General features: G+C 48.1%; 2 protein-coding genes and 1 long non-coding RNA gene across 6 annotated transcripts; all 3 read right to left on the bottom strand.

The window, feature by feature from the left end:
* Positions 1–10527: 10527 nt before the first annotated feature.
* Positions 10528–11235, bottom strand: LOC109744578 (transcription factor Y1-like). Its single transcript, XM_020303742.4, has one exon. It carries the CDS (start codon positions 11233–11235, stop codon positions 10528–10530), a length of 708 nt encoding a protein of 235 aa, XP_020159331.1.
* Positions 11236–15071: 3836 nt separating this feature from the next.
* Positions 15072–16592, bottom strand: LOC120975412 (uncharacterized). The gene is made up of 2 exons (XR_005771192.3): positions 16076–16592; positions 15072–15427 (listed from the first exon to the last, which is right to left on the bottom strand). It is a non-coding gene; the product is annotated as an uncharacterized lncRNA (long non-coding RNA).
* Positions 16593–20998: 4406 nt separating this feature from the next.
* Positions 20999–25493, bottom strand: LOC109744580 (hydroxycinnamoyltransferase 1-like). 4 transcript variants are annotated; one of them, XM_040401919.3, is made up of 4 exons: positions 25417–25478; positions 24886–25308; positions 23581–23668; positions 22302–23504 (listed from the first exon to the last, which is right to left on the bottom strand). In XM_040401919.3, exons 1-4 carry the CDS (start codon positions 25417–25419, stop codon positions 23404–23406), a joined length of 615 nt encoding a protein of 204 aa, XP_040257853.1. In that variant the 5' UTR covers positions 25420–25478; the 3' UTR covers positions 22302–23403. The 4 variants fall into 4 exon arrangements, with proteins under 4 accessions (XP_040257820.1, XP_040257799.1, XP_020159333.1 ...); XM_040401886.3 differs by lacking the exons at positions 22302–23504; positions 23581–23668 and adding an exon at positions 20999–22050 and having other exon boundaries at positions 24886–25312; positions 25417–25493; XM_040401865.3 differs by lacking the exons at positions 22302–23504; positions 23581–23668 and adding an exon at positions 20999–22050.
* Between the last annotated feature and the right edge of the window lie 665 nt (positions 25494–26158).

The raw sequence follows: 26158 nt of genomic DNA, 5'->3' as shown, positions 1-26158 counted from the left end.
TTAAAACTTTTACTGATAAATGTGACCAGTGGGACCACATGTCAGTTAGAAAGAACACACACAAAAAAAGAAAATAGGATGTTGCATATATTTTTAGAACGAAGACGCTAGGAGCGTCCGGCTTTAATTTAATAAAGCCCACAACATAGGCAGCGTAACAGGACATTGTTAGGACCTCGAACACGAGCACGGAGGCTCAGACATATGTTTCGAACAGGAGCACGGAGGCTCAGACCACGACGACGCAAAGGCTCACAAGTTTAGACTAGGCCAACAGAAGCACGCAGCAATGCAAAATACAGGCCCGGAGGCAGAGCATAGAGCACGCAGGCTCGCTCGCAAGACAAAAGGGCCACTTCACGGCGCAGAGGTGGCAGATGGCTCCCTAGCCAAAACGTAGATCTGACGGAGGCGATCTTGGGCATGTTTCAGTTTTTCAGCATCCTTGCGCTTCGCCAACGGACTCCACTGCTGCAGAAGAAGGTTGCATTTGTAGATTATGTTAGCAGGGTGAGATGGGAAGATACCCTCGATAGCTAGTTTGTTCCTAGTGAGCCAGACTGCCCAGGTCAAGGCGCCGATACAGCTCCAGAGCACTCGGTTGTTGCCACCATGAATCGAGTCTACTATGGTAGCGAGGTCGGACGCTGACCGGGGATCCCAGGAGGTGTTGGCCGCTGCACGAACGGCGCTCCAGGCAAAACGTGCCAGAGGACAACGGAAGAAAACATGGGTCGCGTCCTCCAGGACGTTACAGATCGCACACAGGCCGGTCGACGGCCCATTGCGTTTGGCGACGTTAGCCGAAGTGGGCAGTCTATTACGGAACAGTTGCCAGAAAACCACCTTAATCTTAAGCGGAAGGCGCGCGCTCCACAAGCCATTTGGCATCTGGAAGGATGGGCCCTGACACAGCTTACGGTAAAGAGACTTGACCGAAAACCTGCCAGACGGGGTGAGGGCCTAGGTGACTGTGTCCTCCGTCGACGACAGCGAAACCGGCGCAATGGTATCAAGAAATTCCGTTAGGCGTGCTTGTTCTACTTGCGATAACTCTCTCCGGAAATGTAATGCCAGTGGGGAAGAGGCAAGAGCCATGGCAACTGTAATCTCCGGGTTGACAGCCAGAGTATAGAGGTTCTGGAAATCGGCCCATAGGGGTTGGGCTCCCACCCAGTGATCTAGCCAGAAGCGAGCTGAGCGTCCATTGCCAATGGAGAACTTGGCTCCCTGAGCGAAGGCTGGCCGGACCGCTTGGAGATCGTTCCAGAAAGGAGATCCCCTCACCACGCCCTCGACAAAGTTCCCGTTCGGGAAGTACTTGGCCCGCAGCAGGTCAACCCATAGACCCGTCGCTCCCTGCGAGAGTTTCCAAATCCATTTGCACATAAGTGCAATGTTCTGGATTCTGGTGTTTGTGATCCCAAGCCCTCTCGGGTCCTTAGGACAGCACACCGCAGCCCACTTAATCATGTGGTACTTGCGTTTTGGTCCCGTTCCTTCCCAAAAGAAACGGGACCGCGGTGTGTCCATCTTGACGTGTACCCCTTCCGCCAGGAGGAACAGACCCATAGCGAATTGCGGCAGCGAGGAGAGGCTCGCATTCGTGAGCACCAGCCTAGCTGCAGAGGAGAGGAACTTCCCCCTCCACTGGCAGACCCGCTCTCCCACCTTGGTCCAGAGCGGAGCCCACCCATCGATCTTGATGCATTTGGCATCCAACGGGAGACCTAGGTAGGTAAACGGCATATTGCCAAGTTTGCAATTGAGCAGGTCCGCGATACGTCTACCTTCATCCGCCTCCAATCCCATGGGCATCACTTCACAGTTGTGAAAGTTGATCTGAAGCCCTGACATAAGCTCGAAGCTAATCAGTAAGGCTTTGACCGTAGCCACACTATGGAGGTCGGGCTGGAACAACAATAGTGTATCGTCTGCATATTGCAAGTGCGAAATCCCCCCAGGGATGAGATGTCCCAACACCCCTTTTTATGTGGCCTGCCTCCGTTGCCTTCCGCAGCATAGCTGCCAACGCATCAGCGACAAAGTTGAACAAGAGCGGTGACATGGGGTCGCCTTGGCGTAAGCCATGCTTGTTCCTGAAGAAGTGACCTACTTCTCCATTCACCGAGACCGCAATTTGGCCCCCCCCGGGACCAATTGCATGACTCGGTGCACCCATAACGGCGAGAATCCTCGACTGGTGAGGATCTGCCTGAGGAAAACCCAATTAACTCGGTCATAGGCCTTCTCGAAATCTAGTTTAGGGAGGATCGCTGGTTCGTGCGTGCACTTAAGCTCATGAAGGGTCTCTTGCAGCGCTAGTGGTCCCTCCAAAATGTTTCTACCCCGTATGAACGCCGACTGAGCACGACTAATGGTGCGATGGGCGATCGGCGAGAGCCGAGTGCACAACTTTTGGCGCAGATTTTAAACGGAACGTTAATAAGCGCGATTGGTCTGTACTGGCGTATGTTGTCCGCCCCTGGCACTTTTGGGATCAGCGAGAGTACGCCGTAGTTTAACCTAGCAATATCCACGAAGCCACGCATGAAGCCATTACACACCTCGTAAATGGGATCGCGCAGCAATGGCCAAAAGTGCTTAAACATCGCCACCGGCCACCCGTCCGGCCCCGGAGCCGTGTCTGCTCTCATGCTAAGGAGAGCGTCGTCAATCTCCTTAGGGAGAAACGCGAGCCCCAACTCTTCGTTCTCACTATGGAGGACCTTTTGGTACGGGAGCCACACATCCGTGCTGAGACGTGCTTGTTGTGCCTCGTCGGTCCCCATCAGACTTATGTAGAAGTCGTAGATATGTTGGGTTATGTCCGAATGTTGTAGAAGAAGCCCCTGCTCCGACTGCAACCTAAGAATTGAGCATTTCCTGCGTCTGCCATTCGCGTATGCGTGGAAATACTGAGTGTTCGCGTCTCCTTTGAGCGTCCACTTGAGGCCACCCCTACGCCTCCAATATTCCTCCTCAGCACTCAGCGGAGCTTCGACTTGCCCTTCCAAGGCGTATCAATGTGCCCATTCTTGCTCCGAAAAAGGACGTGTGTCCGCTTGATTGTCAAGGAGGGTTATTTCAGCCAGAAGCCTCTCCCTGAGGATCTTGTCAGCACGCCCCTGGTTCGCACCCCATCCCTTTAGGCTTGCGCGGAGGCGACCCCCGACAGCGATCCAAAACTCCATAGGGCCGCGTTGCTGGCCTGCGAGTTGGAAGCTTCGCAACCATCTCTCCCTAAAGATGGAGTCGAAATCAGGGGCCTCAAACCACGCGGTTTCGAAGAAGAACCGCGGGCTGCGGCGAATCCTATCCTCCCCTGAGGATAAGATGAGGGGCACATGATCCGAACCAATCCTTGTTTCTGCAAGGAGCGAACAGAGTGGAAACACCACTTCCCAGTCCGGAGACATGAAAACCCGATCCAAGACGGATCGCACCGGGGCTAGTTGCTTGTTAGTCCAAGTATACCTTGCCCCAGTTCTGGCCACTTCCCTAAGTGCCATAGATGCAATAGCATTATTGAACATAGCTACCCTTGGCCAGTTGATATTGTCGTTGTTTTTGTCTGCTCCTGACCGGATCAAGTTAAAATCACCTCCCACCATTAACGGGAGTTGAGCTACCGAAACCTCCCTCACCTTGGCTTCAAGTTCTCCCAAGAACTCGGCCGAGCGTGAGTGATCTGCTGGTCCATAGACTTGCACGATCACAAGCTCGCGAAGCGACGCTCGCACGCGGATGTTGGAAGCAATGAAAAAGGTGCCGACCTCCCAGGTCAGCACCTCGAACGTGGCGCTGCAGAAACCGAGCAGCATACCACCCGAATGGCCCGTTGCCGACTTATGGTGCCAAACAAAGCCCTCAAGGGGGTCTATGGCTAGGATATCATGGTGTCTAAACTCTGGTCTAATCGTTTCCTGGAGACCTACGATATCAATGGCTTCTTTCCTAATGTATTCTTTAAGTTGGGTGCGCCGACCTGCGTGGCCGAAGCCACGGATGTTCCAAAGAAGCGCACGCATCTAGATGACGCGGTTATGCAGGCGCACCCCCCTTGAGGTGATCACCTTGGCCACACGCCTCACCTTGCCGCAGCGAGGCGAGGAAGGAGCAGCAACCCCTGTTGCTGTCTCCCCTTCGGGCCGGATCGCTAGCGACGTCGAGGGCTCAGCCTCAAGTGCCAGTCGATCCGCGTGTTGAGCAGCCGCCGCTGCCAGCGCCGCCTGCGCCATCTCCTTCGCACGCACCAGCGAGATGAGTTCACTCATCCCACCCTCACCCATCGGTTCAACCCCACTCTCTCCCAAGACCTCGCTCAAATGATCATCCGAAAAGGAGTCGAGAGTCGTAAAACGAGGCAAGGGATTACCTGAGGTTTCTAGGTTCTTCTGTGCTTGTAGGAGTTGGGCGCGTTGGAGTGACGGAAGATTCCCTTTGGCACCCTTGGCCCGAGCGCTGACCCGCACAGGGGCCGCCTGCCCCTCCACCACGGCCTTGGAACGCTTGGCCTTCGGGAAGGACGCCGTCTTGGACGCCTCCTGAGCGAGCGGGTCGGGGACAGGCACCGCCAGAGCCATCACCGCCTGGCGTGGCGTCGCCGGCGCCCCTAAGAGCTCCGCTGCACGCCCGGCCTCCGCGGTGACCTTGCGAACCGCCACCTTCTTGAGCTGCTTCACCGCGCCAAGCTTGTTGCTGCTGCGGCCGCCTTGGGTCGGGGAACGCGAGGAGAGAGGCAGCGAGACTACCGACGTCGCACCAGGGGTGCGGGCATCGGCCTGCGGCTCCACCATCATGTACGAAACCACCGCAGCCGCCATCCTCGCCGGAGGGGACATGACCGACCCCAGGTTGGAGCCGTACTGGTTCAGGATCGAGAGCTCCAACTCCACGGACCCCCCCACCAGAGGCTGCTCCATCATAGGCATCTGCACATGGTCCGCCGCCCCTCCTTTGTCGGTAATGCCCAACTTCTCCCACGCCGCCGTATCGATGGAGTCGTCCTCCATACTAGCATCAAGGTCCTTGTCACCGTCACGCCCCGGCCCATCCGGATCCTGGCCACGGTTGGGGGAGGGGGTTAGGGGAAGGGAGGGCTGGTGCCGCGAGTTGCGCCGGGGGAAGCTCGGGCTCGATGGAGATGTTGAAGCCTTCGCCGTTAAACCAAATCTGGACCTGACCACGGAGCTTGCTTGGATTGCGGCAGGCAAAACGCATGCGGACCGGCCCCGGACGGATCAAAGACTCCTCCTCGACCAGCAGAGGACGGCCGAGCATAGTGGTAGCCGCCATGAGCCGGTCGGAGCGGCGGTGCTTGGGTGGGACGCCACCCAGCTTGTCCCACACCTCCGGCATGGCCAGTCCCTTGGGCGCGTCGAGGACCGCATCACGGATGTCCACCATGAGGTTGTTGAGGGAGAGGAAAAGCATGCCGCTCCGCGTAGCCATCCTGAGCATTGCGGGATCTGGGAACACCACCATGAACGCGCCCCCTTGGATAGGAGAAATCTGCCAGTCCCAGGCTCCCTCAAAAAGGTGCGGCAGCTCCACTTCTAGGATCTCTTGCGTGAGCTCACCGGAAGGCACGGAGAGCACCGCCGTGTTGGCCCCCAGCAGAATCTGCGGCTCCTCCGACGTCTCTTCCGGGAACTGGAGGCAGAAGAAGCCCTCGCCAGAGATGGCGTGGCCCATGGTTTGGAGGAGCAGGGGCTTGCCGCGGGTCGGGCACTGCGCCGATGTGTGCCCGTCCTTGGTGCACACACACAGCGGCTTGAAGGTGCAGAGATTCTGGAAGTGGCCCGTGCGTCCACATTTGAAGCACTCCGGGCCGTCGACTTCTTCGATGGGGATCGGCTCCTCCTCCGTGCCCTTGGACGAGCCAGGTGCCTCAGATCTGGGTGGGAGGGGCGGTTTGGGAGCCGCCGCCCCCGCAGGCTTGAACTTCTGTTTCTTCACAAAGGGGTCGCCGACGCGGTCGCCGCCCGCAGCGGACTGCTGCCCCTTGCGCTTGAGCTCGAGGACGCGCTTCTTGTACTCTTCCTTCTTCTTCTTCTTACGTTCCTGCTCCTTGAGCCACCGGGCGGGAGGCGGACCCCATCCGCGCTCATCGTCGGCCCGCCCGATGTTGCGATCCCGCGGCGGTTCCATGGGCGGCTTCTCCCCCCGGCGGTCTTGCTTGGATCCCATCGCCACCACTTCCGCGAAAGATCTCACCAGAGGAGGTGGGGAAGGAGAGGGTGAGGGAGTGGGGGAGAGAAAACGAGCAGAGTGGCCGAAGCGCCGCACCTCCGATTTGGAGGCTGGAAACCCTAACGCAGTGTTCAGGGTTCCCGGGGTAACCAGAGCCATTTATATGGCTGCGCGGATCGGGAGGGCCTGGGCTGGGCCTCCACCAGTGGGCCAGGCTGTGTCCTGAGGGCGGGCGAGGCTCCCTGCGCCACAGTCTCTACCCGAGGCTGGGCCGCCGCACGCGTTTGTCCCGCACTTGGGCCGCATGCGACCCGATGGGCCTGGCCCGCCAACGCCCCGGGCGTGTCGTCCCCAACCCTAGCCTGCGCTCCGCCCGGATCCACCGCCGCCGCCACCGTGGCCGCGGGGGCCGCCCGCACCGTGCAGCGCAGCGGCTGCACAGGCTGCAGGAGCAGCCCCGCTGCGGAAGCGTCAGGGCTGCCTCGGCCCTCACCCCGCGGAGATGCGCGCGGCGCCCTGCCCCCGGGCAGCGCGGCCCGCCTTGGGCCATGGCCTCCGGGCGCAAAAGCGCGCCGGCGTCCGGCCTTGAAGGAGCCCCCGAGCTCCTCCGCGCGCGACACGAAGTCGCCAAAGGAGCAAGGCGCACGGCCGCCTGCCCCTGACCCCGCCTCGCCACTCGACTCCACCTCCTCTTCGTCGTGAGAAACCTCATCTGCCAGAGCCCAGAAACGACTCCCCGGCCGCTTGGCCGCGCCCTGAGCAGGCACGACCGCCCGCCTGACCGCCGGCGAGACAGCCACCGACCAGCCTCCCTCCAAGGCCAGAGCAACAGAGCCGCCGGGAGCAAGGCCAGGAGCGAGATCGCCACCGTCAGCGCCTGGGGCGCCCGCAGTCGCCTCCATCGTGCTGCGGCTCTCGGTAAAGTACGCAGTAACTGACGGAGCCGTTTGTTGCGGACGGGCATACCACGTGGCTCCTCTTTGCCCTGAGTGGCTCTCGGCGTCTGCAGGGTTTGCCGTGCGGTGCCTCTTTGCCGTGAGGCAGTGACGGCAAAGATGGCAGTTTGCCGTGAAGCTGGGTTTGCCGAGAGTGACACTCGGCAAAGTTTGCTTTGCCGAGTGTCCGTGTTTTAGCACTCGGCGAAGAGCATTACACCCGGTGTACGTGAAAATTCCAGTAGTGACTGGGTGTTGTGAACATCGGACGACGAGGGAAGGTCGTTCTGCAGGATATAAGAAGGCTCACCCAATTGCGTAAGTTGGGAGTGACTAGCGTCAATAAGGAAAATGGCCAAGAGTTATGTTCAGCAATTGTTGGCCTGAGCTGCCTCGAGTCATTGTCAATCCGGTCAGAGGGGGAGGCAGGTTTATGTGGCTGCTTGGATGGAGAGTTCTCATTTCCGGAGAAACTGCAGAGCCTCAAGCTGTTTGGCAACCTAGTGAAACTGCCGGAATGGATCGAGCGGCGACTTGATGGCTACAGGGCCGTATCGGTCCTGCTGATTTTTATTACTTTGCGATCTGATGATTACAGGAGGAACCACGTACAGGTATATATAGCACTACCTATCTACCTATACACAGCCGACTCGGCCTGGGCTCGGACTCAGGTGCCTAATCGTGATTTTCTCTAACACAATCCGCGAGGATAAAGTGTTCAGTTTCGAAGAGGGGGCATTCCCATGCGGCCATGCCTGGTGTTGCTGGAACTTGGTAGCTATGTATCCGTGAAGTTTGAGCAAGGAGCAATCCCTACGCTTGAGGTGCTTATGTTTATTTGGGTGGGAGTTAACAGTGAGACACTTTCAGGGCTACCATCTCTCTCGGACCTCAAGGAAGTTGTGCCGCAAGTGGAATATGATGACTCTGAAATGGAATACTTGAGGACCGAGCTTGCCAAGAATCCAAATCGACCCATGGTGAAGAGGGTCTGATCTCGATATAGAGTCAATCGGGCATGTTATTTCAAGGCCAAGCTACAGGGGTAGTCTTGTACTAGTAAATTCCCTGTTTCCATTTGCTTGCAGCAGTAACTAGTCGATGCGTTTCTGTTTTTGCTGGGTACTTGTTGCCAATAATAGTACAACTTTAATGATGCTGATATTTGTACCGATAAAAAATACAACTTTAATGCATGTATCTGAATTGCTTCTGGCGTCTGCTGCTTACTGCCTTAGTGTTTATCTTCTAGGATCATGTCAGCTCTGTGGTAACTGTGTAGTACGAACAACTAATTAAGGGTGTACATACTGCAGTGCAAATTCAGAAATTGCTATCCACAGAACTGGATAGATTGGAATTTGTTGCTAATCAGTATCAGTATGTCCACATAACTGGACATCTCTCTGTCATGGACTGTTAATAATCTTTCTAGGCTGACAAGTGAAATGAGTCGTTTGGCGATCCAATTGAGTCGCCCTTGGCGGAGAGTAATATCTCAGATGCTCTCATCCAAGAGCAGGGAAGGAGGGATGTCCGATGAAGGTTACAGTCTTGTGCAGTTAGTAGTAAAAACTCCCAAGTCTGAACTTCAGCAGAGCAGGGAAGCTTCAATTTACTTGTAACTGTCGTGTCCCAACATATTCTCAGCTCATATTCTTATATTTCTTAGTGTTTCCATGCTCTCCTAATTGAAGACACCAATTTCCCGAGGTTATATCTTGTGCGGAAATCGATGTGCAAATACCAAATACCTGGGATAAAATTCTGCTCTCGACATCCACGCAATTAAACCAACCACCAATTAAGCTTGTCAATGGAGGCGACCACGGTGATGAGCATTGCCAAGTACCGACATAGACATGAGAGGACGGAAGCTCAAGTGTTTTTTCTAGGACTAGTTGGTTTTTTATCTACTGTGTGTATTTTACATTTGCTCTCGTCTGCCTCAGCTCCTGCGTACATTCAGATAGCCAAGCCAAAGCACGAGTTCCCTCCCTCCAAAGTCCAAGTCCAAACCATCCCTGTCCCCGTCCTTGCAAGCAACCATGAAGCCACAGGTGCTGCTCCTCTCGTTGGCCGTCCTCGCAGCAGCGCTGCCCCTCTCACAGGGCCAAGGTGAGGCCGGGATTCTTCTCTCTAACCTCGGACCTCCTCTAGCAGTGTTTGGTGCTGCTGGTGGGTTCCTGGACATGAGGAACAACCATATGTTTCCGCGGCAAGCTCCAGTGGCGGTGCGGCCCGACAGCGACGACGCGTACGTCCGAGCCACCCAGGAGATGAGCGCCGTCGACGCCGACTGCAAGTATGTGATCTCCGTCTACAACCGTGGCCTCGGCAGCCGCATCCTCACCGCCGCCGCGTCGGCGTTCCTTTTACGCGCTGTGCTCACCGACTACATCCACCTTATCGACTGGTGCAACTGGGTGCAGCGCCATGGGTGAGCTCTTCTGCGGTGTGAACGGCGGTATGAACCAAACATAACTTATACCCCAGTAAATTCAGGCGGTATGAGTCCTGGATTTGTAAGACTTTGTCCTGCTGTGGTTTCTTCCTATATGAAATGGAGCCGGGGGCGATCCCCCGTTTATCAAAAAAAAACTTAGTAAAGATACTCCACTAAGGTTTACTCGGACATTTAATTCTCTATTATTTAGGGGATTGGCTAGAGATGTTCTAAGCCTGAGGGGCTAGCATCGCTCTCAAGCATCAAGAAAGTTTGGCCCAAGCCAGGGTTTTTTTTTCTCGGCCGAGATTTTTGGAAACCGGTCGAAAACCGGCCCTTCTGTTTCCCAGCGAAATATTCAAATATCGCCTGAAAAAATTGAATTATTTGAATTTATACGGCTAATATATGTCAAATAGACACCGTATGAAATTCTAAACACAATAGTGTTTGTATTTTGTAGTACGATGTTTTGAGTCACATGCATGGCCCTATGGGTTGCAGGGTCAAACCCTAGTTTTGCCAACTTAATTTTTAAAAAAAATTCTACCAAAATTAGAAAAGCAAAGTATCCTAACGCAGGGAGCGTGATTCAAACACGCGAGCTCCTAAAACAAGATGGGCTGGCCAATAGAGCAGGCACATCGCTATGTTAAAACAAGGCACAGACAATTTATATTAAGTAACGGAAAAAAACCCTTGGTCCAAGCTAAAAACTCTGACATGCAATCCAATAAACCTGAACACCTAACTACATGCAAAAACTCAAAACTAAATATGCAGATACATCATGACAAGAGTAGTGCTAACAACCATTGTCTTCTTCTCTGGCTGCTGAAGATGTGACTATGCCGCACGGAGGCTTGGAGGACTAGCACACATGTCACCTTTATCTTCTTCCTCTATGGTTTATGGCTACTCGTCTCTACTATTCTGCGATTGATTCTCTTAGCACGTGTCGGAGAGGAGCCAATGGACAAATGACTCGAGCTCGTCCGACACGGAGCCCATTGTTGCCTGCGGCTCAGCAGGCTGGAGCTGATCACTCTGGGCTGGCTGGTCCCATAGGTGGGTCGCAAAACCCTCCCAGTCCATGTCCAGGAGATCCTCCACCAGAGGAAGGTGGCCTCCATGTTGAAGGCCATTAAGCCCACTAGCCGGCATGTCGTCCATGCTTGATAGCAGGCCCTCAATCTCACTTTCCTCCTCCAAAATCCCAATCTGATTCATTGAGTCCTTCGCATAGTTGGGCTTCAGGACACCACCATTCAGATCTACATGGTCGCTGCAGGGCATATCGTTAGGGATGCTGTTGATGGGCTGGTTCTTGTCCGAGTAGCCCTGAGGTAGGCTTGATGTTGATGATGATATGGCAGGGACCGGGCTAGAGCTTTCCGTTGACTTGGTGGGTTCAGGCACCGGCTGCTTCTTCATGCTGCTCCTGGGTGCCCGACCGCCTCGCCGCTTCGAAGTGGCGGAAATCTTGTTGATGTCGATGGTTATGGTGGTTTCCTTGCCGGCGGTGTGCGTGTGCCGGAAGCTGTGGCTCCGCCGGCTGAGATGCGCGTTCCAGTAATTCTTGATCTCGTTGTCAGTCCGGCCTGGTAGGTGACTGGCGATCAGCGACCATCTGTCAGCCAGTTCAAGAAGGTGCATGCTCGTTAGTGAGAGATATTTAAATCTACATGGGAAGGCAATGTTCTACGAGCTAAGATAGTACTAACTCGAAACACCGGACCGGGCAGACTAATTAGAGAGCATAGCTTAGGATATGGATATATCCTCGACTATATTGAGTGTTTATTGTGTGGAATGAAAGGACCCGATCAGGTGCTGACAGAGAGACCGACCATTGCACGTCCGATCCGACCCTAACACGTACTGGACAATGTGCAGTCGCAATAGTATAACTAGCATATTGTTCTTCATTGTTCCTCAAACTCTCAAGCATAACAGTAGGTCTGTAGGTGTTCCTCTTCACACGCAATTTGGCGAAGATATCCTAGCTAGAGCCCGTCCAACTCTCGCCGTGCTTGTACCCCATAACTGCCGCTACCATTGATCATGTACGTGCCATTCTACTTAAGTGTCTGAACTAATCGGAGACAGGAACCCGGCGCCATTCTACCATGCAATAATTCAGCGAAGATATCCTAGGTCTCCAGGATCAGATGGTTTGTCTCTGGCACTGATAGTGCCATTTTGCATGTGCATGCCCGAACTAATTTTTAAGCTCTTTACTTTATTGTCCCTCATGTTTCTTGGCTGGTACGGTTAATATGACCACTTCTCCAGAAACAGTTAATATGACCAACACAAATGTTGGGACCATCATCATATGGACATGGGCACATGATTATGAACCATTGGAGAGGACCAGTATGATTTATTTTCTTTACAAGGACCAGTACGCATTTTTTTTAACCGGACCAGTACGCATTCTAACATCAGCGGGGTTAGCATCAATCTCCTCAGCTGCTGCTGGAGGTGACAGCAATCTCATCTTGTAAGAGAATGGTTAACAGTGTAGCCCCACTTGTCGTACTTGCTCTTAGTGCACTTCGCAAGGTCCACAGCCCCACCATGTAGATTGAGAAATAAATACTGAGGTTGAAAACTGAGGTCCAGGGCGTGAGCCGCCGCCCCTCTCTAGTGTACACTGAGCTGTCTAGTGTACAGGACCAATACTAGACTACTAGCAGCCGCCCCTCTCTAGTGAACACTGAGCAGCTTTCTGAGTGAGTGATAGCGTCTTCAACACGGCACCTCAGATGGTGTACTGTCCCACAAATATTAAAAATTATTGGTTTAGTGGACCCGCTCTTGTTCAATCTAAGACACATCACAATCATGAATACTCCAATTTATATTTTTCATTCTTGTTCTAACTTATAATTATTGTTGTTTTAGAATCATATATAGCTAACAATTTATAATGTGTGGACAGCCTAGAAAAGAAAAATACATGTATAACTATGCGAACCCAATGAAACGGGTGGACCTAAAAAATAATCCCACGTACACATGCACAGACCAACAACGCGGCTCCTAAAAGAAAATCTCACGTACACCCAGTATGATACATCAATTAGTTTACGGAAGGAAAGGAGTCGTCATACCCTTCCTTCTGTGTGTGTTGCCTTTTATATGTCGCGAACTACAAACTGTTACATTAAATCCTATCTTGCGTACATGAGGAGGGGAGTTATATCATTTGTGGGGTCAAGATAACTAATTAATGGACAAAACATAAAAGAAAATAAAATATTCCCTCCGACTCAATTAGTTGTCACACAAACGGATGTATCTAACATTGAAATAAGTCCAAATACATCTGTTCCAGCCACAATTAATATAGATCGGATGGAATACTGATTTTGAACAATGATCAACTTCACAGGTGCAAATGTTAGATGCGATTGGATCCATACACTCCTCTTTTTCAGAAATAAAATATGTGAGTCGCATTTACGAAAGACAGTGAGAGAGTTTACCATTTTAACGAAGTGTCTGTCTATTACCCCAGTAAGAGAGATTTAATAAAAGCTCGGTTGACGTGAAAGCGCAACCTTGGTTGATGTGTGTGTTGTTGGAATTTTGCCGCATAGTTAAGAGAAAATATAGTAATAAAATGAATACATGGCAAAGATAAAACACACAAAACCCAAGGAAAAATGGCTAAGTCTGGTCGCGTAAGACTTGAGAAATAAGTTGGTTAGGAAATAGCATGTCTATTTTCGTATATTAATGTCGGCCATAAAATTGTATAGTTGAGAGAAATAGCCTTTAACCAATAGCGCAAGAACATTACGCCACCACTAAATGTGAAAGGGAGTGAAAGATGGGATCGCTAATTTATATTTATTGTTACTTTCAGTCAAATACTAGATATGAAGCATATGCAGTATTTCTTGGTGTGAAATGAATATAGCATCGGACAACATTAAAATTGTATATTAATATACAAGATCGGTAATGGATTAACACATATACATTGACTAAGATCAGTCCCTAAAATTTGAATGTAACTATCTATAACTTAATTGCTTTCTTGCAAAATCAGCAAAATAATACAAGAATGCAACATTAATGCATATATATGTGTTTGTTCTTGGCATGCTTAATTTTGCCTTGGTCCTGTTGGAAGATCATGATGGGGTGGATTATTTTCGAAAGATAATACATTATCGACTTCAAATTTTCAGTCATAACAAGAATGAAGTCTCGTTGTTTGTAAGTAGAAGTTGTTTTATATACTCATACATTCTCCAATGTCCATCTTTGACACACAGTTTCAGACATTTTTCTGTAGAAAAGTAATCACAATTTATGTAATGCAAATATTTACATGCATAATTATACATGATAACAATGGCATGGAACTAAACTTTGGAGGGGAGTCAGCTGGCATTTCATATTGAGAATACATGATATTAAATCAATATTGTGAGATTAGATGGAATCGTGGGACAACCAAAAGGTTTTTTAGATGGTATTATATCATCACGTGAGATTGAAGTTTAGATCACCGTGTGGACTATGGGTTTGTATGTTCTAACATTACATAGATTGAAGTTTGAACATCAACTAGATCGATTCGTCATTTACTAAATCAATATAACATGTGAAAGCGGTACACTATTTTGAAATTATTTGAGCACAATGAGTCAAGGTTTGTATTGCGAGATGGCCATTTTTGCTTGTCATGGCCTTATATGTACATACCATGAAAGTTGCCGGAAATTGCAAATACAGCTTGGGCTCCATGGAGCATGATTTCAGAAAAAAAAAATCAAAATCAACTTTTCAAGCTCCCAAATTCTGACAAAGTTACACACGTATATAGTTATGTACTCCATCCCTTCCGGTTTATAGGGTTTATCTCAAAAGAAATTGTTTTCCCATTTTATAAGTCTCAATTTTATTGCTCCAATTCACACGTTCAGGTTTTATGGGGCATTAAATCGTTGCATGCAAGGATTAAGAAAAAACTCATCAATGCATGTAAAAGGTTTTGGCCTTTTTTTTGTCATGCATGCACGCATGCATTGCAATTAATACATTGGTAAATGCAATTTGTCAAGAAAAATGACTCCATTAATTATGTACTTTTGCAAACTACGAAAACTGTTTCACTACTCACCATGTACGAAAACCGGGAGGGAGGGAGCATACTACATGTTTGTAAATTTTCATTAAAAAATACATTATGACGTGAGCTACACACAAAAAAAAAACCACGACTATCTACCACATGTACCATTCACTATAAAAAGTTCATGGTTTCTTTGTAGACCACATAAAACTAATTTCATCATGAAAATTTACAGATATAAAGTATACATCACTATATATGTGTGTACATCTTTTCACAATTTCTTGAAACTTCAAAATTTGGTTTTTGAACTTTTGAAAATTTCAAGCCCCGTGGGGCTTGGGATCCAAAAATCCACTCTCGGAAGTTGTCTGACAATAGAACCGCACACATAAAGTTTCGACAGAAACTAATTGGTTAACATATCTTCTTGCGAGTGCAACAACGCTTGCGTTACATGTATATTACTGTTTTAAAAGTGGAGTAATCTAAGAGCCGTACCTGTTGCCAAGGGTGGCATGGAGCTTGACGATGAGCTTAACACAAAAATAAACATTGTTTTACAGTAAAAATAAATCAATCCAGCCTAGGATGGGGTAGATCCTATCCGGACATTACACCGTCATCCATGGTGGGAGAAAAGCTTTCTGGCCGTACGCTCCAGTCAGGTAGAAACCATCATAAAAAGTCTCTGTCCTCCGGCCTCGGCAGGGTAGACCAAGTACAGAGCCATCGCGTATATGCATGAAAAACCTATACAGGAGAAGAAACACATTTATTATTAAAAACCACATCATTCCTGGTAAGCCACAATGCCCAAAATTAAGCAGCTGCCCCACAAGAATATGTGTAGAAAAATATTTATCAATACTGCACAACCAATTGCCGAACATGTTACGTGTACTACGTGGAAGATATAAATTTGAAACTACTTAAATTATGGCGGTATGGCCCATACTGCACGAGCTAACTTACAGTCAAAAGATAAGGGCGTGTTTGGTTGCCCGGGTCACATTTGGCTGCATTGCATCTAGCATGCTGGCTGAGTGTGGCCTGGCTGGGCTAATGCAATGGTATATTGAGATGTGTGTTTGGTTGCTTGTGTGGGCTGAGACTGGCCAAGGTGAATATGTGTTTGGTAGGTTGCATGAGGTGTCACGTGCTGAGTGAAAATGTTGTTTGATAAACTGGTCATATTGTTTGATGCAAACAAGAGAAGCATGTCTCTTTCAGATAAAATCAACAGGCAATCTTTGTTTACGAATACAACAACATACACACATATATATGGAATCAATTCCTTAAATCATTCCACACATAATTGGAATACTAGATTATCAATATATACTACTCCATACACAACAAATAAATTCCAAGCAAACTGAATGGATTATTGCTCACAAGGATGTTGACAGGGACCAGACGAACAGAAGAAACCAACAATGGGCATGGCCGATCTGGATTCTGCTGCCATTCCTTGATCTTGCTCCAACCGATGCCACGAGATCCAGGTCGCGCGGCGCTCGTCATGACCTCGTCTACTCGCGGACCAGCGTCCCCCACCGTCGCGATATCCAGTCGCGGCGAGCCTCCAGTAGTCGCTCGACGTGGGATCCTGCAAAAAGGAACGGCGGCGGCCAGGACGAGGAGGCGGCGGCAGCAAAGACGAGGAGCCGGCGGCGGCGGCGAGGACGAGGATCCGGCGTCTGCGGCGGCGGCGGCGAGGACGAGGATCCGGCATCTGCGGCGGCGGCGACGAGGACGAGGAGCCGTCGGCGGTGGCGAATCTGAGGCCAGGCAGAGCCGCGGAGGGGATGGGAGGAGGAGCGATGGGCGGACGGGGTTAATGCGAGGGGGATCGCGACCCCCTACGTGAAACTGCACGCGTGGGTGCAGGCTCGCGGAAACGGCCGGAACTTGCGTTTCAGCTCAGCCTGGCTGGGAGGCCCTTTTTGCATCCGTCAGGCCAGGCCCAGCTGGACATGCAGCACACCAAACAACGAGATAACTGCATCGTGGGTGCGAGCCAGGTGCAGTACAAGAAAGCAAACACGCCCTAAGTGTTTAATAGGCTCGTTATGTTGGCAAAAAACACATGTTTTACTACCTTGCCAGTTACATCATGCTAGGTTATTTCTAGTTAAAATGACCCCTCTGCTTAAAAATGATGGTAATATCATCACTCTTAGAGGTATTCTTAGCTTCCACTATTTTTGTTATCAGCGGGAACATCAATATGAACCATTGCATCGTACAAGTACTGACTGAGAAACTGGCTTTCTGATGCAGCCTCCATCGAAACTTGTTCAGTTCGCTTGATAATTGAATGTCCTCCAAATGAGAGAGTAATTTATTCCATGCTGCTAGGCGAGGGCCAAAGAGATCCCTACGAAAAAAGATATCAGGATTTTCTAGTCCCAAAACTTGTTTGATCATGATAAATTTATGTCTGACAATCCTGTACAAGCTAGTGTACCGAACCATAATTAGGGTCGCGCCTAGCCAGGTATCTTTACTCCTAATGGAGCAGTTGGTAGTCTCCGCCGATCAATTTTCGTCCCACCACTTTCGTCCGGTTTTTTCCTAGGTTTTTTTTATTCCGTCCACCACTTCCCATCGCATCGATCGAGCGAAGCCCATCGATCCCCCGCCGTACGAGTGGACAAAAAACCAAAAAAAACACATCCCTCCCCAATCCCTAGCTCCTCTCCCCTTCTCCACCCACAACCGCCGCCGCCGCACGCCCGCAGCCCTCCTCCGCTGCGCTCTGACCATCCAAATGGTGCTCCTCCTCACGCCCACGCCGTCCTCCTCCTCAGGCCATCACCATCGTCTCCCCTCCTCCCTGACCGGCCTACGTGATCCCAACGCGGGGGGACGACATCAACCATGGAGCGGAGCCCTGTGGGACGAGGTGGAGATTGGAGAATGCCGCGGCGATGAGGGGCACCACGTACGTGGTACCACCACGCACCATGGTGGGGATGAGAGGTGTTGTAGCCCTTCCATCGAGCTCGACTCCGGCGGTCCAGGCCGGCGACGACGATAACATGATCCCTACCATTGATGAGCACGACGTGCTCCGGCCCAACCGCCTCGACCTCAACAAGCCCCGTCGAGATTCGTCAGCCCACCCTTCTCTTCTTTCACCACCAGGGGTTGAGGAGGAGCACCATCAACTCACATGATTTTATCTTCAATTTTCTATTCAGCTCAAAGAGGTTCTGCGGTACAGCCTAGGAAATAAAAGGTGAGTCAATTTGAAACACGACCACCACCAACGTGCTTTTTTCTTCTTTCTCTTTCTAATAGTGTTGATTGTATCTATAAGATATGTTAATAGATGCATCGAAGTCTGATTTGGCACTTATTTCTTAAGCTGAATGGAGAGGTCAAATTGAGCTATAAGCTATTTTCTACTGTATTTCTTTAGTTCCAATTCATTGGATTTGATATTAAAGTTCTATAGCCAAATGATAGTTCAGATTGAGTACATCTGCTACTCCACTTATTTAAAATCTACCGTATTCTATTATTTAAACCATTAACTACTGACTAGATGATGCAGATGCTTTCCCCATGGGATAACTTGACAATTTTTTAGAGAAGTGATAAAAAACGTCAAGCTTGAAGAACAAAAGTTTGAGCATTGAAATGCTGACTTCAAATGCCATGTAGTTCATAGTCTATGTGCAATGGCTCTTTAATTTGACTGAAGCAAATGTGATCCCAGCGCGTCGACCTTGGAGACGACTGCGATTGTTTGACGGAGAATGGATTTTTAGCACCCGGGGGCCTAGGCACCCCCTTATCTCACCGTTGGTCCAGAATCCAGCTCATAGGGATACGTGCCATAAACTGTAGCTAGCAGACGATTAGCAAGGCTACTGATCGCTAAACGCAGGCGGTCTGTTGTAATTCAAATGAACCTGGGTCTAGTACGTCACTGTGCCTATAGATGTGATTCCCCCTAGTACCCGAGACCTGGACATGACATCCTTTGCCTGCAAGCCGCCCCATGCAGTGCCTTGTTTCCCGCATCGGCGTTTGCATGCGCGTGGAGGCTGCTGCGGCTGATTAATTTAGGATCTACTTTAAGCTAGAAGTGAGCCTGCTAATTGGCCGATTCCAGCTCTAATTTTCAAGCGTCTTTTTTCTAGCACTGTCTTGGTCCTATCAAAGTGGTCTTTGGGCCTAATAAACACGGACGAAGGGAATAGATATCATGAAAGCAAAATGCTTAATTAGATGACGATGAACCAACAATTATGTATCTCCATAGACCTTTCGTCGTATTAAATCCAACAATATTTGATTTTTTTGCCTTTGTCCTTGTGTATTTTTGCTCTTTTCCAAATTGGTTTGTTAAAAGCTTCAGAGTCGGGTGGCTTTCCAGCTAGGTTTTTCCTACGGAATTGGGGTTTCATCAAAGATGATATTGTTTGGGCAGTTCAACAGTTTTTCATATCTGGAATGTGGTAAAAATATGATTATATTTCTTATTCCTGAAGAGAGGAATCCCTAGTCAATTAAAGATTTTCGGCCAATTAGTCTATGCAATGTTATCTACAAGCTTATGTCCATGTGTCTTGCAACAGTTTGATACCTCTCCTAGATGGTATGATCTCCCATACCCAAAGTGCATTTATTCCAGGCAGATTAATGTCTCATAATGCTCTCATAGGTTTTGAATGTATCCACTTGTGAAGTACATTGAGAGATCATGGAGGGGGTGGGGGGGGGGGGAGGATTCTGTGCACACAAACTTGATCTTACTAAAGTGTATGATCGGGTGGATTGAAATTTTTTTAGGAGTATGCTTGGGGCATTAGGCTTTGTGCATGTGTGGATTGATTGGATTATGACCTGTGTTACACCAGTTAACTTTTCTGTATGGTTTAATGGGAAACTATAGACTAGTTTACCCTGTAGCGAATAAGTTTACACTGTAGGGGATTTCGATTGTCTCGGGCATTTATAACACGCAAGGGGATCGGAACGTAGCACATCATTGGAATTGACGAAGTATAAATTGGATTTGCGTAAAAACTTTTATCAAGCATTATTTATTTGCGTGCACCTTACCAACGGAAAAAATAACTTATTCTGAAGAAAAGAGTACATATGTTACAATATCTTGGCCGAAGAATATATATAGAGAGTCAATAGGAAGTCGACCGTGTAGCCTAAAATGAGAGCGAAACCTGTCCATCCCGTTCGACGAGCGCTGACACTCGACAAAGCCACATCCCCTCTTTGCCGAGTGCGGACACCGACTGTCGTGGTTTTGTCACGGCAGATGTCCTTAGTGTCAGGACTTAGTCGCGAGGCCAACGCATCTATGTGGTAGCTTGAGAGGGGTTGAGCGGAATCGAGAGACGCAACACAAGACAAGGATTTAGACAGCTTCGGGCCCCGGGAAACATCATCTGGTAACAACCCTACATGCTGTTTGAGGCTAGGTCTCATTATGATCACGAGGGAGTCGCCGTAAACCGGCTCTTTGTGTCTAGCCCTAGAGATTGTTTCTTCTTGCTTGTTTCTTGTCCCTCTTTGGGGAGCCCTGCCCCTCCTTATATATGATGAAGGGGCGGGTTACATGTGGAGTCATATTAGGATTAGGACTAGTATATCTCTAATACAAACCGGATACAAGTCCAGGTCTTAACTCCTTGTAAGACAAATATTCCTAACGCCTTTCCTCTTAAACCGGCCCACCATAGTATGAACCGCCCGTTGGGACACCGGGTCTTGTCGCTCCTCTGACCCGCCTGCCGGATTACCAATGAATCATAAACCGCCAGGTCCAAACGGGTCGCCAGTGAATCGTTAAGTTTCAGCCGGGTCTCAAGTAAACCGCCAAGTCCGGCCGGGTTATACTTCTGGCCGGTTTACGCCGCGAGGTATATCCCCGTCACCGACCAAACACACAGTCACTCTGCCAAGTTCCAAACCTAGGCCTATTTTTTGGCTGGTATGGTACTAGAGAGCCGCATGTGGCGGCTTTTACTGAGTCTGGCAGGGTGGCGCCCGACAAATACCCCAAAGAGTTACCAGTTGTCGAGTGTCTAGCTCCCAACATACATACATTTTCTAAGTGTTATAACCGGCAAATCTTTGGTGAGATGATTTTATTAATTTGCTTTGCCATTAGCCATGCAATGAAACATAAAACATATTTTTTCTGTTACATGTAGTCGACTATAATTAATGGCTACCAGAGGAATATTTTCATTATTTGTAGCTAAAATTGGCAATGATTGGACAAACGGTGCATATTAGGCAACTTCTCAAAAGAAGGCCCAAATAGGGTGTAGACATATGTTTTCTAGCCAACAACATGGGTATTTTATTGTGCAAGAGGTCCTGCGTAACATATTTGGCATATGAAGAGGGAAGTTCAAAATAATAGCTTACAGATCCAAAATCAATTTTCTTAACTTAATTTTGGCATGGGGCAAGTAAAGCCAATTCTCTTAAAGTTCGAAGATCAAATTTCGGAACTTCTTCATGTGGTCAGCCTCCAACGAGATTGCGATGTACAAGCTCCCATCATTTTGTACGCTTGGGAGGACATAGGCGAGCCCCTCGAATGCGATGCCGCCGGGACCCATGAACACCGGCTGTCCCCATCCAAAATCCGCGTTGTGGATGGGCAAGTTCACCCAGCTGGTGATTCCAAGGTTAGGACAATGGTAGGTTTGTGCTCCTCGGACCAATGCCGACAAATCAGGTTGCAGCTCAAGGTAGTCCAATGCTGAGCGGCAGTAGTCATTATCCACCCTATCTAGCTCCATTTGGATTATCTTTGCTGCATCTGCTAGCCCACATACCACCTTGCCTGCCTCCAAAATTGGAGTGGCAGTGAACAACACATTGCCTAAGAAACCTTCTGGTAGTGGAGGATTCAGTCGTTTCCGCCCATCAATGGCACAATACAGCTTGGTGGGCTGTTCAGATGGCAAGCCACGCGCAAGGGAGACACAACGCCAGACATGTGCAGATAGCAATGTGTATGTGCTGAACCGTGGCATATCGTGGGCTTTGGGAAGCTGCGAGCGCAAGCGGCAAATGTCTGATCTGGTGAGCTGGAAGATGTCAACGGTGGTGGTTGGCAGTGTTTGCACTGAAGAGAGATCCTGGGGTATGGATGACAACATGGCTGGGGATGGATGGTACTCAACATGTGGGTAACATGGAGTTGGGGGGTCTCGAGCGCGGACAAGGGTGCGGTTGATGAAGGGCATGACTGCAATTTTAGCTCCACGGCAGATATCAGACCATGAATTAATGAAATGCAAGCCGGACATGCCATCAGCGAGATGGTGTTGTGTGGCAACACCGAGGGAGACACCTCCACACTTGAAGTAGGTCACCTGGTGTACAGAAAAATGCAAGGGTCAAAACACAAGCCGCATTAGTTTCAATATATATATATATATATATATATATATATATATATATATATATGTAAATATAGTAACACAATATAGTAATGGTACATACAAAATATAGTAAGACAATATGTAAATTATAGTAATTTTCATAAAAATGTAGTAAATTACAAACTTGGGTAATAAAAAAATTATTTTCCAAATTGCTACATTTGGTTCTCCGTTTTACTAGATTTTGTATATAGCGTTTACTAGGGGGTGTAGAATAAGCTATTCTACACTCACGCTTAGAATAGCGTTACCCTATATATAAGTACACAAAGTAATATATGAAATTCTCCACCATCCTTAGACCTTAGTTATGTCAGTGTTTAGCTGTTATTTTTTTTTTCTTCGTCCAGCTGCATAGTATTCTTTATGCTTGGCTTTTGTATTTCTTTATTGCTCTATAGCCTTTGTGAGAAATATATTTGATCAGTGAGGATCACGTAATAATTAATCATCATCTTCTATCCAAAACATTGAAGAATTTAGCGCCTTGATTTCACTAAGGTTAATTACAATCAGTGCACATAGTCGCTATAAGACAACATTCTGTTGTGGTAGCACACATGTTCACAGATAATGTAGGAGTGCTAGCTGTTGTATTACTATCCGCTGACACCAAAAAAACTGGCCAATTTTATATCGAAAGAGTCAAACAAATATTGACGAATCACACATTTAATGTTAGGGTGTCTTTCTCGAATATCCAATTTTATGCTCCCTTTTTTCAATGTACAATACATATTAGATACTTTCAATACCCAATACCTAAGAGACATGAATATATTTCATCGGTGTTGTAGATGTCAATATTTGTTTAATAACCTTTTCCAAAGTATACAAAGTTTGATTTGGGACATAAGTAAGTATGCACTATATTTTTACATGGAGGGTGTATCTACCAATGATGTAATCAATAAATTGTAGTATGTACCAACCAATTAATTGAAAACATGAAAACAGTAGTATGTACCAACTCGTACTATTAGCTTGTAGTCAAGTTAGGCTAAAAAATCTTATGATAAACCTGACAAAACTATTATCCCATCCGTTCCATAGTATAAGATCGTTTTGCAAGCTAAAAGTGTATATCATGGGACGGAAGGAGTATATAATAAAGGCAACCTCCAACGTGGTTGTTTGGCCTACACCAATAATTGACCGAGGACCACCTGGAGCTCACTGTAACTGTAACTTCTTCGTATCTTACAGGCAGCTATTGTACTACCATCCGCCAACAGCATAAAATTCTATACTACTATATATTGTATGAGTTTTGAATCTTTGAATTCAGGCACTGAAATGCATTTCTGACCGTCCATTGGGCTCCATCCGACGGCTTACAGGGCAGGGATTCGCTGCTACAGTAGCGTTCAGTGTTATCTGGGTCACTACAGAAACATCTATGGGTTAGCGCCGGGTAAGGGACCCCACTGCGTGTCAGTTCGTTGGAGCAAAGGAAGTCACCTCGCATCTTCTGGAGCGGTACAAATTGTTTTTCGGAAGCAGACGCCAGCAGAGCTATGGCAAACAAGTGTGATCCGTACCACCAAGTCTGACACGATGTGAAAAAGTAGAACAATATAAAAATAGAGAGTAGACAAATCAAATGAATGCATCGCGCAAACAATGGGCTCACTGCCTCGCATGCATTTCTGGCTGGAAAGTACAATAAAACAAAGCAATAGGTAGGGTAGGCACTACCTGAGGTATATATGAAACAACTTTTGAAAAAAAAATATTTTAAACATATTTTGAAATGTCAAAAATTACAAAGCAAAATTTCACCCATGCATCTTCGCAAAATATGTGCCGGGAATAAAGTTTTACGAAAAAATATATTTCTATATTCTCTCCGCATAAAAGATAGATTTTAGTGCTTCTAATAGTGTTTCATGGTATTTCTTTTGTCTTTTTTGCACATGCAAAAAAGTTTTGTTTTCCCGTGAAACTTTCTATGTGTACTTTTTTTTTCCAAATGTGTTTTCCACAATAAGTATCCCAATTTTTGTGCAAAGTACATATTCATGTGATGGTGACCACGTAAGAACACGAGAAGCTTTCTTATGCTAATTCCGAGTACATCCACAATGGGCATTCATCTTGAATCATTTCTCCATCATTTTCATGACTTATTTTGGTCAAAATCACTATGTAACGTAAAGACGCGCATTGCGCGTGCATGCATACTAGTAATTAAACTGTATATCGAAAGAGTCAAACAGACATTGGTGAATCACATGTTAGGGTTAGGATTTATTGTCGAATTTCCATTTGTATACTCCCCTGATTTCAATATATACTCCTTTTTTTGTGGGGACAATATATACTCCATTGACTCCCACTGTCTCAATATATAGTGCATATTAAAAAAAATGTTTTACAAGAAAGATTATAAATACTTACAATACTATATATTTTTAGACAAGAAAATAATAAAAGATGGAAATATATTTCATCGGTATTGTAGATATCGATTTTTTTTCTAGAAACTTTGTCAGAGTTTATGAAGTCGGACTTGGGACAAAAATATTATGCACTATATTCTTAGAGGGGGTATCTGCTAATGAGGTCATCGACTACAGTAATCAAACACAACCAAGGCAAACTCATGTCGTTAGCTAATAAAGGCACCCGCAAAATTTTTTTAATAAAGGCGACTTGCAACAGCATAAGGTAGTTGTGTTGTGTGGCCTCTAAGCTCCCAATAATGGACTGAGGACCAACTAGAGCTCACTGTAACTGTAAATTGCTTCTAAAAGAAGAGCGCACCTGGAGCACGACGAGTGGGAAGGATGAAATTTCCTGGGTGTAGTCAATGGCCGGGATGAGGCGATTGAGCTCCATGGTGGGCGCGAAGTCGCCATAGTCAGCGACAGTGGTGTCCGGTGCGTCGGCCTCGACGAAGAGCACGCCCTCACCATTGCAGTCGATCTCGACCCTCCCGTCCTTGTCGCGGGCGAGGCGGCCAGCCATCGGGTAGAAGGTCACGAGTGCCTCCGCCAGCGCTTGCCGCATCCGCTCGCCGTCGAAGAAGCCTTCTGTGGCCGCTGCCCCCTCGGGGCGGCGGTAGAAGTAGACGCTGGGCGTGTGGAAGCGCGGTACCAGTAGGTCGAGGTGGGAGTTCCATAGCCGAGTCGGCATCGTCTCCCTCGCCGGCCTCACCATCGTTGACTGTCGCACCATGATCGCCATCTATCTGACCCAAACAGCAAAGTTTGTCAATGATCCCCTAAAATTGAATGGGAACAAGTGTGCTCACGGGCACTGTAAAGTTGCAACAGAAGACAAGGAAAAGAGCACCATATGCAGGAACCAGATGAAAAGGTAGGGCAAAGGCTGATCTTGGAAGAGGGAGCAAAACTGTGGTGACGGTTGGGCCACAACAGCTGGTACGTACGCCTTGGTGCGCAATAGTCTTTATATATAGATAGAAGAAAGAGGCTCAATCGTCAATGGCGCTCTGTACCTTGTCCACATGCTCCGCGTGGGGCACTGCTTGCACCATAAATTATGGAGACACAGACGGACGCTTAGACCAGGCCCCTATAGCTAGCTCCATCGTACATCGTCCTGCGCTAAAATGTACTCTTATGTGACAACGTGTTGCTCTACCCGCCATACATGTCAGCGAGAAACTTCAAGGTTGTCAGTTACAGGTGTTCCCATTTCTCAGGATTAGAAGGTTCCACCTGCAAGTTTTATGAACACCGGCATCTTACAACGGAGAAAACGTACTAGTGCTGTCCGGAATAAGCTGACGCTCAAATGGATGTATTTAACACTGAAATACGTCTAGATACATCTGTTTCAGCGTGATGCCAAACGAATATTGATGCTCTATTTAAAAGAATTTGTGACACCTAAGAAGCAACCAAGAAAAAACATACTATATGCATCCTTAGATGTGATCGAAACAGTAGATGGGTATTGCAAAGGTGCTCCTTGGGACATGGTTCCCACCAGGGATGTAATTCACTGACATGGCCTTTACAATAGGGGCCGAATCTGCGAAAAAGTGAGAGTCGCTTGCTCAGGAAGAAGG

The sequence above is a fragment of the Aegilops tauschii genome, chromosome 1 (assembly GCF_002575655.3).
Source record: "Aegilops tauschii subsp. strangulata cultivar AL8/78 chromosome 1, Aet v6.0, whole genome shotgun sequence".
Lineage (NCBI taxonomy): Eukaryota > Viridiplantae > Streptophyta > Magnoliopsida > Poales > Poaceae > Aegilops > Aegilops tauschii.
The sequence above is the reverse complement of the archived record's forward strand: the minus strand, read 5'-3'. Positions and strand labels throughout refer to the sequence as shown.